The 16,378-nt window shown below is 36.2% G+C and overlaps 1 protein-coding gene across 1 annotated transcript; it reads left to right on the top strand.

Moving 5' to 3' along the window:
* Positions 1-6,402: 6,402 nt before the first annotated feature.
* LOC118267620 (uncharacterized) lies at positions 6,403-16,353 on the top strand. The gene is made up of 4 exons (XM_050694114.1): positions 6,403-6,761; positions 14,627-14,840; positions 15,228-15,397; positions 16,166-16,353. The coding sequence occupies exons 1-4, from the start codon at positions 6,735-6,737 to the stop codon at positions 16,226-16,228; spliced, it is 474 nt and encodes a 157-aa protein (XP_050550071.1). The 5' UTR covers positions 6,403-6,734; the 3' UTR covers positions 16,229-16,353.
* The last annotated feature ends 25 nt before the right edge of the window (positions 16,354-16,378 follow it).

Here is a 16,378-nt window from a genome sequence, read left to right on the forward strand (position 1 = left end):
TGTTAATCTTGATCATTTTTATAAATGGACCACCTTCTTCAAAACACGTTTTCTATAAATTTTCTCGATAGAAAAAAATCATAAACTAACCATTTAAATTGAAATTCTAGCCATTGTAACTATATTATTTATGAACATATCTTAATAAAATTAATAACAGTGACGTAATTTAAAATAATAAAAGGATCTGCCGCATTTATTTATCGATTGAAATGAGATATTTGTAAGGATTAATATAATTCATGATAAATAACTCAGAACGAATCGAACAAAATGTCGTCCGATCATGACATCTATTCGTTTCTCTTTCATTCCTACGCGGACCGGCAGTGACCGCTGAGGCGCGCTGCTTGGTGGACCTATGTCAGTTTGTGTCAATCGCCGCTCAGAAAATAATCATTCACTAACATATCTTTGTGCTGTTTGTAATATTTTATTTTGTAATTAGCATTTTCTAAGTTGGGTTGTCAGTACATTTTTTTGTACGAAATCGATTTGAATTATAAGTTGTGTAAATACAATTAATTTTTTCTTATACTATTACCGCGTAGCATGGTGCAGATGACACATTCAGTAACGTTCCGTATCATTCTTAAAAGGAGAAGGGGACTTTTGGGCCCAGCAATTAACTAGTTGAAATGTATATTAAAAAAAACCGTCATATTTTTCTAAGGGAAATCACAAAATATGGTACCTTGTTTCTATCTAGGAAGCGAGAAAACTTAAATTAAGTTGTGTAATAATGTATGTAAAATAATGTATGTATAACGTACTCTTTGATTTAAACTTCTTAAAACACTTCTGTCTGACTTCAGTCAGTCACCGATTGACAGATGACACTTTCCCTATACTTATTATACTCTTTGGATGACACTCGTTCGCTGTGTTTCGTTCTAAGTGCGCACGTATTTTCCATGTTTTATTGTTTAACCCCACGACCTCGGCTTTATAAAGGACTTTTGACGGATCTTGAATCTATAAATTACCTGACTCTCTATTTTGGACAACTGCAACAATCAATCGAATATTGACGACATAGATCGCTGTGTAAATTGTACGATTGCGACTGGTCGCTGTAACTCTATTGGCAGAAGAGTCTTGGAAGATGAGGCGACTTTATCAGTTATTCGTCAGTGGCGTGCATCTCAGCCTGTATAATATGGTATCTCAATTGGGAAAGATACCAAGAAAATATACGTACCCCGGACCCCCTACACAATTCTAAGATGACATTCTCCTAATTATTCAACATGATTAATACATATTTTATACTAATATTGGTGTTTTATTTATATATCCTCCTGTCCCTTTTTTAGTTTTTAAAAGGTTAGTGCCTACCTACTGCTTCTAAGGGCCTATGCACACCACGTTTTTTAAACGCGCCGGGGCCGCGAATTAGTATCGATACAAACGACAACAAACTGCTCTGTAGGAGAAAAACGCACCGTCGACGCGTGTTTGTAGCGATACAGTCGCGATGCAAACGCGCGTGTGTAGCGATACAGACACGCGTGTGTAGCAATGCAAACGCGCGTGTTATCGATCCACACGCGCTAGTGGCGCGCGTTTGTATCGATACAAACGACAACAAACTGCACTGCAGGAGAAGAGAACGGCCGGCGACGCGCGTTTCTAATAAGCGCGCCACAAGATGATAATCGATATCACCATTCCTCATGACGAGAACCTCGTGAAAGCTGAAAAAGATAAACAAATAAAATATCTTGACTTGGCTCACGAGGTTGTCGACATGTGGAATGTGGATTCGGCTATCATTGTGCCGATAGTCGTGTCGGCCAACGGATTAACACCCAACAGCCTCGACAATCACCTTAGGAGGCTGGGGTTGGGCGGATGGATCAAGGGCCTGATGCAGAAGGCAGTACTTCTCGAAACGGCACGTATTGTGAGAAGGTTTCTGTCTCTGGAGCCCTAACCACCGGTAGCTTGGACCATGCTCCCGCTACTGGTCGGCTCCTATTTTTATATTTTTAAATATTATTTTATTTTGTATGTTGTAGTATTTAAAAATGTAAATTTAGATAATTTTAAATCAATGTAGATAAGAAATTAATGAGAATTCAATGTACGCTGCGAGTATCGATAGCGATAAAAAAGATCTTTCTAATGTCCATCCCTAATCATGTGGTACTGAGAGACGTCAACGTCATACAGGCAACTGTCACTAGCGCAAAAACTATAGTAGTAGTAAGTTTATGTAAATTATTGTTCGATTTCGGTTTTAGTCATAAAAAAACAAAATAAAAAAATAAATAAAAATAAAATAAAAATGTATACAACATAATATTGAAAAAATAAGAAAACAAAAACTGATACGAGTAATGAGATTCGATCTTAAGGATCACGGAACGCGATTCTAGACAGCAACGCATTGGGCCAATCGTCCATGAAACTATGGAAGCGAAATTACGCTCCTAAATAAAATGGAATACGCGTATCAATGACATTTGCGCGGTGCACCCCTCAGTACACTAGACCCACTTCACCTGCTTCACCCCCTCAAATACATAAAAGTCGTCTATTCACCGCGCCTTAATGAACAGTCTATCTTCCTGTAGATATCTAAATCGAAACCTACAATCTTATCAACTACAGCACGTAATTTGCAACAAGTGCTAATCAAGTTATTAATTTCCATGCACTGTATCAATGTTTATCTTATTATGGAAGTAGGTATAATTGATCTTAATGGCACGTTCGCGAAACTACGCAGATTACCTGACGATTTCTAAGTCTACTGTTTTAATGCCAGATTCAATAACTGATTTCTGTATATATATTTATGTACTCGAAGCTGCGGACTACCTAGCGGCTTCGGCTCGAAAAGTAGGAGTATGAACGGGGTGGTTTTTAGTCAGTAAGTCTGACGATCGCTCTTGTCTCGCGGCGGGAGAAGACATATGATGATTTTTCCTCCTTAGAAAAAATATCTATTTATATACTATTATACAGATAGTATTTCTTACTGGGGATATGTTTTTGAAACATTTAAGCATGTTTGAATATTAGTAGTCAATTTCAAAATTCTGTCTCTTAAAAAAAGGAAGCGATGAGTGAATAGGTTGCCCACAAGCAGGTATGCTCCGTCGTTACTTTGTTAGCCACATCATTGCTTACCACACCAAAGGCCGATATATTAAATACTAATTTTTAAAAAAGTTTATTTATTTTATCTTAATATAATCCAGATGAAAACATAAACTATTTCAGTTCACTTACGGCTTTAAGACCATTCTAAAGTCAGTGAGTGCCAAAACTAAATACATTGGCCTTGCTATCAATAATATATATTTTTTATCTTCAAATCACTTTATCTAATTAAAGTAATTTAATCTAGTTCTGAATTAAATACGAAATGCTTGAAATATTATAGAAGAATGCTTTCTTCAATAGTGTAGATGACTAATTTTTATTTTAATGTCCATCTTGTACACTATTTTAAAATATTAGACACGTATTTTTTATTTTCTTACTTAAACAAATACTTTCGAAGATATATCGATATGAAATATTGCGTGACGTCACTTCTAAGTAGATACATTTTACATATACGTAGAAATGACGTATTTGCTCTCACTCCTATCTTTAATTCGTTTTAGCTAAGTATTGTTATATTACATGACAAAATAAAAATATACGTATCTAATATTTTTTCATTACTTAACTGACAGACTGAATTGATTATTCATTTTGATTAAATTCTGAATAACCATACATGTTGATATAATATGGTTATATGTTCAAATCTGGTTATTCACAATATGAAGCCTAATTAATTAACTTATCGCTTTCGGACCTCCGATTTTCGGATTAATTAGTATTATAACGATATCAAACAAGTGTTCATTCTAATACTAAAAAGATATCAATATCAAGGAATAGATATATTTTATTGTTTTATTGTAAAACACGTGTGCAGTTTTAGATTTTCTTTATTATGAGCATGGACTAATAGAAATAATTATGAGTAATAATGGTGTTACATTATTCTCAAAATGTACCCAAGAGTTGTATTGTGCACCTATTGAAAAAGAGCAACCTATGGAGTTTCTTGCTCGTTCTACTCCATAGGAATCTGCACTTTGGAACGAGCAAATAGCTTCACTAGAGGACTGACTGACAGACAGACATTTTTAATATTTGCTTTGACGTTCAAAAGTGCCTTCTTGGTCTATTTGAAATAAATTATTCTAAATAGGACTTTAAAAAAAAAACATTTTTACTTTTCTTCTTTCCCTTTGCAATGAATTGTGGAACTTTGAAGCTTATCAGTTGGTAATATGATCTCATTTTCATTAACTACTTATGGGCAGGCTTGCTGCATCTAACTATTTCAGATAGACTATTTCAGAAGCGCATTAGAACAAGGAGGTTTAAACTCCGTCGGTCGGGATCTGTCCGTACTGAATACTCTACTATCAACAATCCCTCAAGCCCTCACTTCATATTTTTACAACCAAGATCGATACTAGTTGACTGCCAATAAATTCAAAATTCAACTCTGTTATCTGAATTTAAATGGCTACTCATTTCCATTTAACCGTTCATAAATTGATTTACTCGATCACAAACTAAGATAATTTATGCAAAGAAACATGTACCGCTCGGCGATGTCCTCAGTCTAATGTCGGTTCGCAATTCTGTATTAATACTATAATAAACAGTTATACATAACAAATACAATACTATGACAACATATTTCACGAAGGTCACGGGAAACGCTAATTTTCTTTACTGCGACGTCGCAACGGAGCACGCGATGTAAATAAAGCAATTTTTTCCTTTGTAACCATTATTATTTTGTTGTAATTATAAGTTTTATTGTCATGTTGTTAGGGTGTATAATGAGTTGTTAGGTGCTTTATGATTGGACGGTTTACGCCTCTCAGTAGCGATATTTCTTTGGATATTACATGAAAGATGCGTCGAGTCATTTATGTGAATGAGGATGGATTTCTATGTTCCTTGGTATAGTATGTATCTTCTTCAGAGTCTGTTGTCCTGATTAGTACATTATAGGTTCACAGTAAATAATGTTACCTTGGATATAATATCACAGGTTAAGGTTTAGTGTTCATAAAGTTGATTCCGGTTTTATATCTGCCGTAAGTTCTAAGTCTAACTTCAGTTTAACTTAGGTCTTACAGATACGCTTTTGGTTATTGCACACCCTAAAATTAAAAACAATATGCATATTTAAAGAATATATTCGACTAATACTGCAGTTTTTTTAACATGAAATTGAAAAAGCGTATTCGTGTCTTCGTGACTGTCTATAGAAATTAAACCATTAATCCAGTCATTTACCATGATTATGTAATTATGATCCCACCCAAAACATAAATGTGAAAGGCTGCCAAGTTCGATAATATTGGAATGCTTCGCCTATAAAAGAAGTGAGATCTAAATAAGTACCAAGTTCCATACACAGACCTCAGTTAAAAATGATATAACAAGTTGGCAAGTTTTCACACACTTTGTTATAAACCTACTAAACGCAATGAGTCAAGTATATAATTTTCTATTAAATATTGTATATATATAATATTAAAACTTGCCAAGTTATATCATTTTTAACTGAGGTCTGTGTATGGAACTTGGTACTTATTTAGATCTCACTTCTTTTATAGGCGAAGCATTCCAATATTATCGAACTTGGCAGCCTTTCACATTTATGTTTTGGGTGGGATTTCATTTATTTTTGTAAGGTTTATTTTCTTTTTTTCTTATTTTACTTTACTTTGACTAAATACAAACCTTCGTAACGAATTTTAGGTCGGTACGACCATTGGAAGATGAAATGTGTATGAATTTACACCTTCATTATTTTTAAAACCGACTCACACTTGGCCATTTTCAGATTTTTTCCTTTACCTTGACTTAAAGACCTACCTTCATGCCAAATTCCAAGTCAATACGACCATTGGAAGTGGTCTAGGTTTTTGATGAGTGAGTGAGTGAGTGAGTGAGTCAGTCAGTCAGTGAGTGTATAGTAAAAATAGCGATTTTCTGACGTCAATATCTCAAGACCTACAATAGGTACATTAATGAAATTTTGTATTTTAGATAAGTAAGTAGATCTCATAGATACTAGAAATTTCATATGCGTAGATAAAATAGATTTTGAGTTATAGGTGGGTCGAACTTGGCCCGAAATGGTTCGTGTAATATAACCCACGGCCGGTGTGTCGGTTTTTTGCTCGAACTTGGCGGACACACTGCCGTGTGTCTAGATAATGCACGATAGATAGTAATCTGTCATACAAAGTTCAAGGCATTTCAAGTAAAAAAAGAAAATATTGAGTTAAAAAAGTAAAAGCTTTTGTTTCAAACAGATACTAATCGTTGAATGGTATAGAATAGTAAAGTAAATATTACTTTTATGCTTCGTTTACTCGTTTTAATCTGTTCAGGGCGCATGCAACGATATTCTGTTCAGGGGAGGCATTGAACCTTTGAAAGCGACCTACGCCTTGGACGCACACACGCTTGAAAAACGTACCGTCACCATAACTACCACGCAGTTAGGCCAATAAACTTTCCCATTTCCCGGCAAACAACTGAAGACTTTCCTTCTATTTTGACAAACAAATTTCATTTTTGACATCTTCAAAAGTGCTCAAGCCGTCTGTGATATTTACAAACGTATGTTTACGTATTTAAAGTCTTTGTAATACCTTTGAATTAAGTAAAAGTGGTTTGTATGTACGAGGATGGCCTTCAACTTCGATAGTGGTCAGGTGAGTCTGTGAAATTCTATCGATTTCCTATAAAGAATAATGTTAAGAGACATCATTCACAATCTTCTGGTTGTTTAGAGAATTTCAGATGAAGAAGAAATAATACGTTCTTTTATAAATGTCTCTTTGTAGTTCAGATAATAAGACAGAAGTTAATTATTCTCTAGATGATTTTCTTCTTTATTAAAGAAATGTGCTTAAAACTTCTGAAACCGGTACTGTAAGTAAACATGCTTCAATTGACCATGAACTCATAATAAAGTTACTGTAACTTAGGCCAATTTCTGGAGTTGCGGACTACCTAGTTTTATCGGGGCTCCGGCTCGAAGGGCTGGAGTAGGGACGTGGTGGTTTTTAGCCAGTAAGAGTCTGACACTCCCTCTCGCCTCGCCTAAGGCGGGAAAAGTAATTGTATGATTTCCCCCCTTAAAAAAACTAAGGCCAATTCCAATACCTACTTCTTTTATCTTTAACAAAATGGTGTTAATTGTAATATTCTATCATGTGGTCTTCGCATGAGAATTTGTTGAAGATTAGAATGTCTTAACGTGATAATTAATTTAGTTACTTACCACGTGTTCTGATAGTGTATCGGTCAATGTGTCGGAATAGCGACCGTCCACTATACCTACGATTCAACTATCACTAAGTAGGTACCGTTGGGCCTTTATCAATGTCACTATTTTCTACAATTGCTATGAGTAACCCTAGGTTATTAAATTGATTATAAGAATATTTATGGTAGCAATAGTAGAGAATTTTTTTAGTAGCTACCCGAAGATCTGTTATTAGATACAGACTTTAAAAATTGAATCACCTCATAAATAGGTCTAATATATCTGCTGGGTTAGAGCTGATGAAGAACAGTCATCTGGCTGGCAGGGCAATTTCTTTGATTACCCCTTCAATCCTCCATCGAGCTTCACAGTTTTGGTGTTCTTTGGTTGTTCGATCTGTTTCTAGCTTGCAGTGGTTGGAGGCTTATTCCACCAGTAAGTAATAAATATTCATGGGGCTGCGGACTACCTAGAGGGTTACCGGGTTTCGGCTCGAAGAGCAGGAGTAGAAACGGGGTGGTGTATAGTCAGTAAGAGTCTGACACTCCCTCTCTCCTTACCCAAGGCGTGACTTTACCCACTAAAAATAGAAAAAAATATTCATCGAGTCTAATAATTAACTAAGTAACTAACGTCGTACCTAGACAGTTTATTGAAAAATGTAATCGGTTTTTGGACTTAACAACAATACATTGTGAAAAAATTACAATTAGGATTTGTTATCAGTACCAATAAAATAGGTAATTTCTCTTTAGTCACCATGATCGAGACCTTTGCTCCAACATAATATTTTATATCGTTTTATCTATAAGTGCGACATGTTACACTACATATATGATATACACGGATGATTCATATTACCTGTATATAGATCATGTGACTCATTATATTGCTTTTACGCTGTTCAACACATCATATTTGAATGAACATAAGAGATAGACTAGATATCCAAATGGCCATTGAAGAAACATTACACAAAAGCGTCCGAGGTAAGTACTAGCATGACTAAGTTGAACCTGCTGACTACCTAGCGGGTTTACCGGGGCTCCGGCTCGCAGGCAAGCAGGAGAAGGAATGGATGGTTTTTAGTCAATAAGAGTCTGACACTCTCTCACTCCTCGCCCAGGGCGGGAGAAGTCATTGGATGATTTCCCCCCCTAAAAAAGCATGACTAAGTATTTATAAGTAGTTGATTTTTACAGCAGAAACTGGATGTCTGCCCTACAAACTATCAAGTACAGATGATCCAATCCTGTTAATCCCATAAATTCTAACACCAGTGCACCTGCAGCTCACTACCCCCTAGGGCAGTGCGACGATCGTTTTTTACTTACTTACAAATTGTAATTCCTTTAATCCCTGTTAGATACATCCAATTACATCGTAAACATCCTTAGTTATCTATCCACCGTACAACTATCGATTTAATAGTGTTACACAATAGGGTTCAAAGTTCTTTGTATGTGTGTCACTGTAATGGGTCATGCGTAGAGGGGTGATTTTTTATTTGCAAGTGAATGACAATTTTTTATGCCATTGTTGTGTGCAATGTTAATCCGTGTTTGACACATGGAACTGGTAGTCTTTAGTTAATAGCTCTTGTGCGCTTGCGATTAATTGTTTTCTGTATTTTTGTTTTGATACAAAATCTATTTGTGAATCCGGAGATTACCGGGATATGCATTGTTGTTTTTTATTTATTCCACTTGCTATTGTGTGTCAGAGTCAATTACAATAGGGTAGGTACTTATGGGTTTGGGTGCAAAAATATTGTTAATTCTAGAAAACTGTATTGTCCGTAAAAGTATGATGAAATTAATGTGCCTTAAAGTGACAATAATACCAAGAGATTGAAATCACAACTACTTAACATAAACTGGCTAGGAAGTAAAATGCTTAATACTACAGTATCACCCCTTTATAAATTCTAAGGTCTAACTAGACGTCACTCACCAATCATGCCATCGTCAGCCGCTAATTCGCATTTCCTATTAGATTTCCACACCCCTACTTAGCAATAGGTAGAATTATAGGTCTTGTTTCGCATTAAGGCAGCTTCGTTAACCTGACGAGGCTTAAGTAGTGCGTGATTCTCGCTGAAAGGCTTGTAAAGGGAGTATCATGCCAACATTTCGTGACTCAAGTCAAACCGATGATGTTTAACAGGCGACCTTAAGTTTTACAACTTAAAATAGTCCGCTATTTCTGTATCTTTACTTAGGTACAAGACATTTGTCAATGTCGTAGTTTTTTGCCGAACGGAAGCTTCGACGGACGACTATGAAAATGTAATGTTCCAACTTCTAAATAGGTATTGTCGTGCCATAAATTGTCCATTTACATATTGGGAAATGCCTGTGTATCTCGTTCTAAAGGTTCGGTTGGTTTATTGTGTTTCTTTAAAGGAAAAGCTTGTTTTTGCCTTCTCTTGATAAGATTGCAGTCGGTAGTGGATGTATGTTGGTATTTTATACGGCGTGATTACTGATTGCCGTCTTCTTTACGTTCTAGGACATATTTAGCAATTCTCACAGAGCCAGACCACAAATTAGCCCCAAGAGGACTAATGCCTGATCCGGAGCTGCCTAGCGGGTTTACCGAAACTCCGGCTTAAAGTAGGAGTATGAACGGGGTGGTTTTTAGTCAGTACGAGTCTGACGCTCCCTCTCGCCTTACCCAAGGCGGTAGAAAGTGTTCCCCCCTTAACAAAAAAAAAAGGTTGTAAAATCAAACACTCGTTCTTCCATTCATTATTTGTACAATCCGGTAAATGAACCCGAGGCAATCACAAACGTATAGTACCTGTTTGTAAAAAATGAAAAAAGTCTAACAAAGAAACGAAGACGGTAGTTCTATTGATAACTCCATCGATTCAGTATCGAGGTATTCTATACAAAGAAATCCTAATTTCGTTTACCTTTTTATATTCTATTGCTGTTTTATATGGAAATATTATGGAAATTGTACTGGAAAAAACGCAATGGAATGCTAAAAAGTTTAGACGTTTGTTTTCCATGCCTACTTTAACTATTGGGGTAGTTCCAATATACCTATGTAGGTACTAGGTAGGTATCTATGTCAAGTAGAACATATTTGATGTATGTTCATCGACTTACCATTATTCGTGAACGCAGCTATTTTGGTCTAACATAAATAGTCACATATCATTAGGTAGCTACTCTAAGCTAGGTACGTATAGTAGGTACGTAAGTATAATTTTGTTGAAAGGGTCGGTAGGAATGGTATTTAATAATAAATAGACTTATTCTATACTATTATATTCTACTCTACTACTTCTATTCTATTCTATCATTAGTTTAGGTACTTATGAATGATTGTATCGTTACAATAGAATTTTGAAAAACCGTGTTAAACTTGTTGGTATATTTTATTTATCGTCGTTCTTAAACCTCGTGCGTTTGATGGCAAAACCAACTTAACGCCATAGAGAACTGCTAGGCTATTATTTAACTTTCAATTCGAAAGATCTAAGTGAACTCAGTCACGGTTCGCCATGTCATTGGTTGTGAGAATAATCTCAAGCAATGACGGGCGAGAAAAGCCTAGCAGATGTAAATTAAAGTGATTTGAAACACTACTGTTAAGACTTCATTTCCGATTTATTAAGCATCTAAGCAGGCAGAAGTAGACTATTAATACCTACACACTTATTATCTACTAGTTATGTTATTAACACCATCATGCATGATAAGGAACGAAATATATTAGTCAAACGAGTTCTATATTTGGCATAAGGACAGTGACGATGCAAAAAAAAATCGTGTAACCCTTCTTACGTAAGCTTTGGTTTGAACGATAGAGCCGCACGGCTATTTAAATGTGGATGAAGACCGTGACAAATGATCAAGTTCAGGGACGAAACGCAAATTGATAGCATTTACGCTACACGCTATAAGCGAATCAATCAGAAATTGGTTGCGAATTTTATGTGATACGTCTTATGTAGGTAGGATTTTAATGGGAAGGTTGTAAAAGTACGTAGATGGGAGAAATGTCTTGTAATAGGGTAGATAACAAATTTTTATTTTAATGTCCGCCTTGTAGATTATTTTAAAATATTAGCCACATATTTTTCATTTATTTTACGGAAACCAATACATGTACCTTCGAAGATATTATTATATCGATTTAAAACATCGCGTGACGTCACTTTTATGTAGATATGTTTTATACTCAATAGTGACGTAGTTAGCTCCCACTCCTAAACTTTGACACGTTTTATGTAAGTATTGTTATCTTATATGACAAAATAAAAAAATCCGTGTCTAATAGGTATTTTTCCATTACCTAACTGAAGGGCTAAATAGATTTTTAATTTTCATACCCTGTCATCATCCCTATCTTTGCTTGTCGTAATTTTTACCTTATGACTGTCACAAGAAAAGCACTTAGTAAACTTATTCAACAATGGAAGCGACTGTTTTAAACTGAGTAGAGAACTACAGAATTCAGCTATATTGACATTAGTTATGGTTGAAAATGCATTGTCTGCAAGCAGTCCAACATAAAATATAGGAGAATCGCACGATAAAATTTCGTGTTGTAAAATATAAGACATGCAACACTTCCTTTCCATTATTTTTCTATTATTTTCAAGTGGCTTTGCACTTTCGACTATGTACATTGTACAAGGTAAATCACCACGTGTTTTAGTTTTATTTTTGTTACCACGCGATGCCTCTCTATGCAAGTAGGCAGTGAATTTTTAGATTGGTTCCCAACACGATGGTATGGTCCAAATATAGACTACACAGGTACTTATGTAGACTTTGTATGCGTTGGTGGGGTAAAGTAGGGGTAGGTAGGTACCTATACTGTCACGTATATGTATTTTGTGTTACCCCAGGTCGTGATGTGCTTGCCTCATTTGAATCAGAACCAGTGATGTGGTTTTTGTATGACAAACTTGGAAGTTTCTAGCTTTTGAATTGGTTTTGGACTTACTACGTGAATGAGAAAGTGGTACCTTTGATAACTTATCTACATACATGCATTGGTGTTTACGATTTTATCTATTTATTATCGATCCAATCGATAACGATAGTTATCAAAATGTTTGTTCTTTTGTTCAGTTTAATCGGTTCAAATGTATGTCTATTCGTCAATTTGGTCTCGATCAAAATCATATTGACTGTTAACGGTATCTTCTAAACTGATTAGAGAAATACCTTTGGGTTTATATGTGGTCATTACGTAGGTAAGGGTGGCTTTTAAGTTGATCGAACTCCTAAGAACCAACATGCTACGTAAAGTCGTAATAAGCGCGCGATACCTAATTATGTAGATTTACTAGCTTTCCGCCCGCGGCTTCGCCCACGTGTAATTCGGTTATATATAGCGTTTTTTAATGATCTCGACAGGGCTTTTTCTTCCACAGGCTGAAATCTTCTCCCGCTCTGGGTGGAACGGAAGGGAGTGTCAGATTTTTACTGACTAAAACCCACCTCGTTCCTTCAGTTGCCCTTTGCGTTCCGGGGCCACGGTATCTCGTTAGAACTTTCCCGCAGCCCCGGCTCAGTTTATCCCGTTTCCCCCCTTCAACGGGGGTTGACATTTCAAAAATCCCTTCTTAGTGCTCACTTATGTTACTAAAGGAACCTCTGTTCAAAATCTCAGACTCCTATACCGAGCGGTTTCGGAGGTGCGTTAATAAATCAGTCACCCAATCGCACCCCCTAAATCACGATTGAAAAAACTTATAATGTCAAACATATTTACTTGCCTATGTACGTGTTCATGCCAAGTTTCAAGTTTATAAACCCAAGGAATAAGATTTTTCATAGAAACGTTTTTACCCCTTTTCCCCCTTTGGGGTTGAATTTCCAAAAATCCTTTCTTAGTGCTCCCCTACATATCCCAAGGAACCTACATTCCAAATTTCAGCTGTCTACGACCAGTAGTTTCGACTGTGCGTTGTCTGTCAGTCAGTCAGTCAGTCAGTCACTCAGTAACGGAAGAGTTTTATATATATAGATTAGACAACGCGTAATCTAACTGTCGTACTTAGAGAAATTTAATGATTTTGTGCCGAAAACAATTGCGAAGGACTGGGTTAAGCCATCATTATCATCCACCATTGAATTACTATGAGTACGGCGGTATTTATACGACCGCTACGGTTTATGTAATAAATAGGTACTACGACTGCTACGAATTTTGTTACAAACAAAAATTATTATATATACTTTTATTTCATGGATGGAGATGTTGAAAAATTTGGACTAAGATTGGAGTAGTTGGTAATGGTAACTAACTCCTAGTGGCCAAATGAGACTCATTATTAGTACGTAATTTGGACATTGATCAACGGGAAAACGTTTTATAGAACGAAAATTGCGAATGTTATTTTTGCATTTTACGATTTGTTGAGGTAGATAATGTTTATGACGAAGCAATTGTTTTCGGAAAGTTAGTCATGTTAAGCATGCGTGTTCGATATGAGCGAAGGCAGGAGTCGTAAAACGAGACCTTACCCTGATTTCTTCAAGTTGTACTGAAGAATTTTATGTCGATACGAATGCGTTTTCATCGCAACAGTATGTTAGTAAGTAGGTACGTCCATACCTATTTTAGATGATCTTGGAAATCTTTAAATACAGATAGTGATAAGTTCTAGAAATTTCTCAAAAAGAAAGCAAAATATAATATTAAGAAAACAACATTTTCTTGGTTTCCAACAGAGATCTATTTCAAATTTACTTACGACGGGATGTGGAGCAAAAAATGTTTGTCGTCAACAAACATTTGACAGTATAATTCTAAATTATTGCGGACATTTATAATGTAGGCAAACGGGCGCGTGATGTATGGGGTAAATAACAATTTGCAACCCTTTGTTATAGGGATGATTATTATAACGCCCAGCTCCACGGGGGGTGAGTTGACACCTGATCAATGGGTGGCGGGTGCAAAAAGCCATTGTTACATTTTTATTTGAAGATCTCTCGACGTATTCATACTGGATTAAGTAGTTTTTTGTTGAGATATTTTTTATGATGGTTCTTTTATTCTGATTCAAAAGTATGGTTCAAATTCGCTAGGACTATAAATAGATACGGGTTTCCATAGTTGTGTGACGACGATGCGATAAACATTATGGTGTCGTCTGGGGAGGCGCCGACTTTAATTTTTAATTTTAAAACACGCGCGGCACGTGCTCTTTCACCACAGACGCGTGCCTGACGTCATCAAATAATCACCATTGTATTGCTTTGAAAAATGGCTGTTCCTCTTGTGTATCCATTAATAATATTTTGTTTTAAGTAATTTTGTGTATTCTTTCTTCAGTTCAACAGTGAATCAACACCGAAGCGACTGGGCAACTGGCAGGTCCCACGATGGGCGCCAACAAGAGCAAGACCTTTAGAAATGCGACCCGATCCCAAACCAATCTGTGATATCAACGGCCACTTCCTACCAGGAGCTCCGAGGGGAACATCGCGTTGTTTTGGCCATTACACCGGTACCTGGGAGCTGCCGAGGAAAATAACCAGAAAAGTTGGTACGTTAAAGTGTCAGTACTAATAAAAGTTCCAATTCTTTGATGAACTGTGTCATTATCGTCCGACCTTGGTAAAAGTCATAAAGCTCAGTCATTTATTTGTCAACATACACGCAAAACACTTCCTACTCCCTAAAAGTATCGTGTTACGCAGTAGTTAAGTGACTGTTTTTGAATATTTCGATACTTATCGATTTGCTCAATGGCTGCATAAATATGGATTTTTTAAATCGATGGCCTATTAATGCGATTGCACGCGAGTCCTTTAGTAGGTATATGGCGAAATTATAATCAGGACATGTAGATGTCTGTTACGAGCATTTGCAAATTTAGGGGGCTTCAATGTCAAGTCGTGCAATGTTATCGTGTGTGCCTGTCTCGTTTCAGCGGAGGAGCTAGCGAAGGAGCCTCCGAATGGGAGATTTCCCGATTGGTTGAATCTTCGTGTTCAAAGACCGAAGGTGATCGCTCAGACGCGCCTGCGCGGCGGGAAACGCGGCAAACCTCAGCGAGCGCCTGGTGCGACTGAATTGAAAGATGCCGAGCAGACGTTCGAAGTGAGTGAATAAGGTTACACGCGAGTTTCGATTGACGGAGGGTAGCGCGCGAAACGTGCTCTTGTTTGTTTGTGGAGCGTGTAGTAACGAGTGTCGAACTGCCGACGTCATCACTACATACGTCTCCTTGAAAGTTTTGCATTCCAAAGTAGGTCAGTGTTGGTGACACACGTAGCTGCTTGTAGTTTACAGTTTTATTTTGTTACGAGACTTAGCACTTTCTTTTACTTGACACAACTACATAATACTTAACCGATCGTATCATACCTGAGTTCAAAATCTTTGCTTGACTTTATTATCTAGTTAGGATATTTTGATGAACTCTCAAAATATTTTTAAAGTGCATCCAAGTATTATAAGTAGCCAATTACCTACGGTAACTTGTCAATGACTTTCAATGTGCAGTATTTTTAGAAAGCATAGTAGGCAACAACATATTGTTGATTAGGTAGGTAACCTACGTTTGCAAAATCTATCTATTTAGATAAGGATTTGAATGAAACTTTGTTAATAATGCGTATGATAACATGGCATGAGTAATATAATATGATACCTAAGTATAGTCGAGCATTCTTGAAAAAATTAACTTAGGTATATAAATTAATTCATTAAACTAATGCCATACCTACATATTTTTACAAATCCTTTGTGAATTTAAATAAGGAGAGTTTTCTAAATGTCCTCACAGCACACAACTCCTTTTATTATGCAGTAGTTTTACTTTTTGTTTGATTTTAATTTATTTTATTTTGTTTTATTTTATTTCAGCCACACCAATGTCCATTTCACAAGACCAAAAAGACTAGAATCGAAAGAATACTTGACTGCTAACGCACTATTTATTAGTAACATTTTTGGTGATCTATGTGTTTATATTTTTTGACTAATTCTTTAATAATGGTTGTGTCTAAAATGTATAATATGGACTTCTAAATTACATGTCTGTGCATAGAAGGATAAAGCGGAACAGCAAACGGAAAC

Source organism: Spodoptera frugiperda, chromosome 6, assembly GCF_023101765.2.
Source record: "Spodoptera frugiperda isolate SF20-4 chromosome 6, AGI-APGP_CSIRO_Sfru_2.0, whole genome shotgun sequence".
Lineage (NCBI taxonomy): Eukaryota > Metazoa > Arthropoda > Insecta > Lepidoptera > Noctuidae > Spodoptera > Spodoptera frugiperda.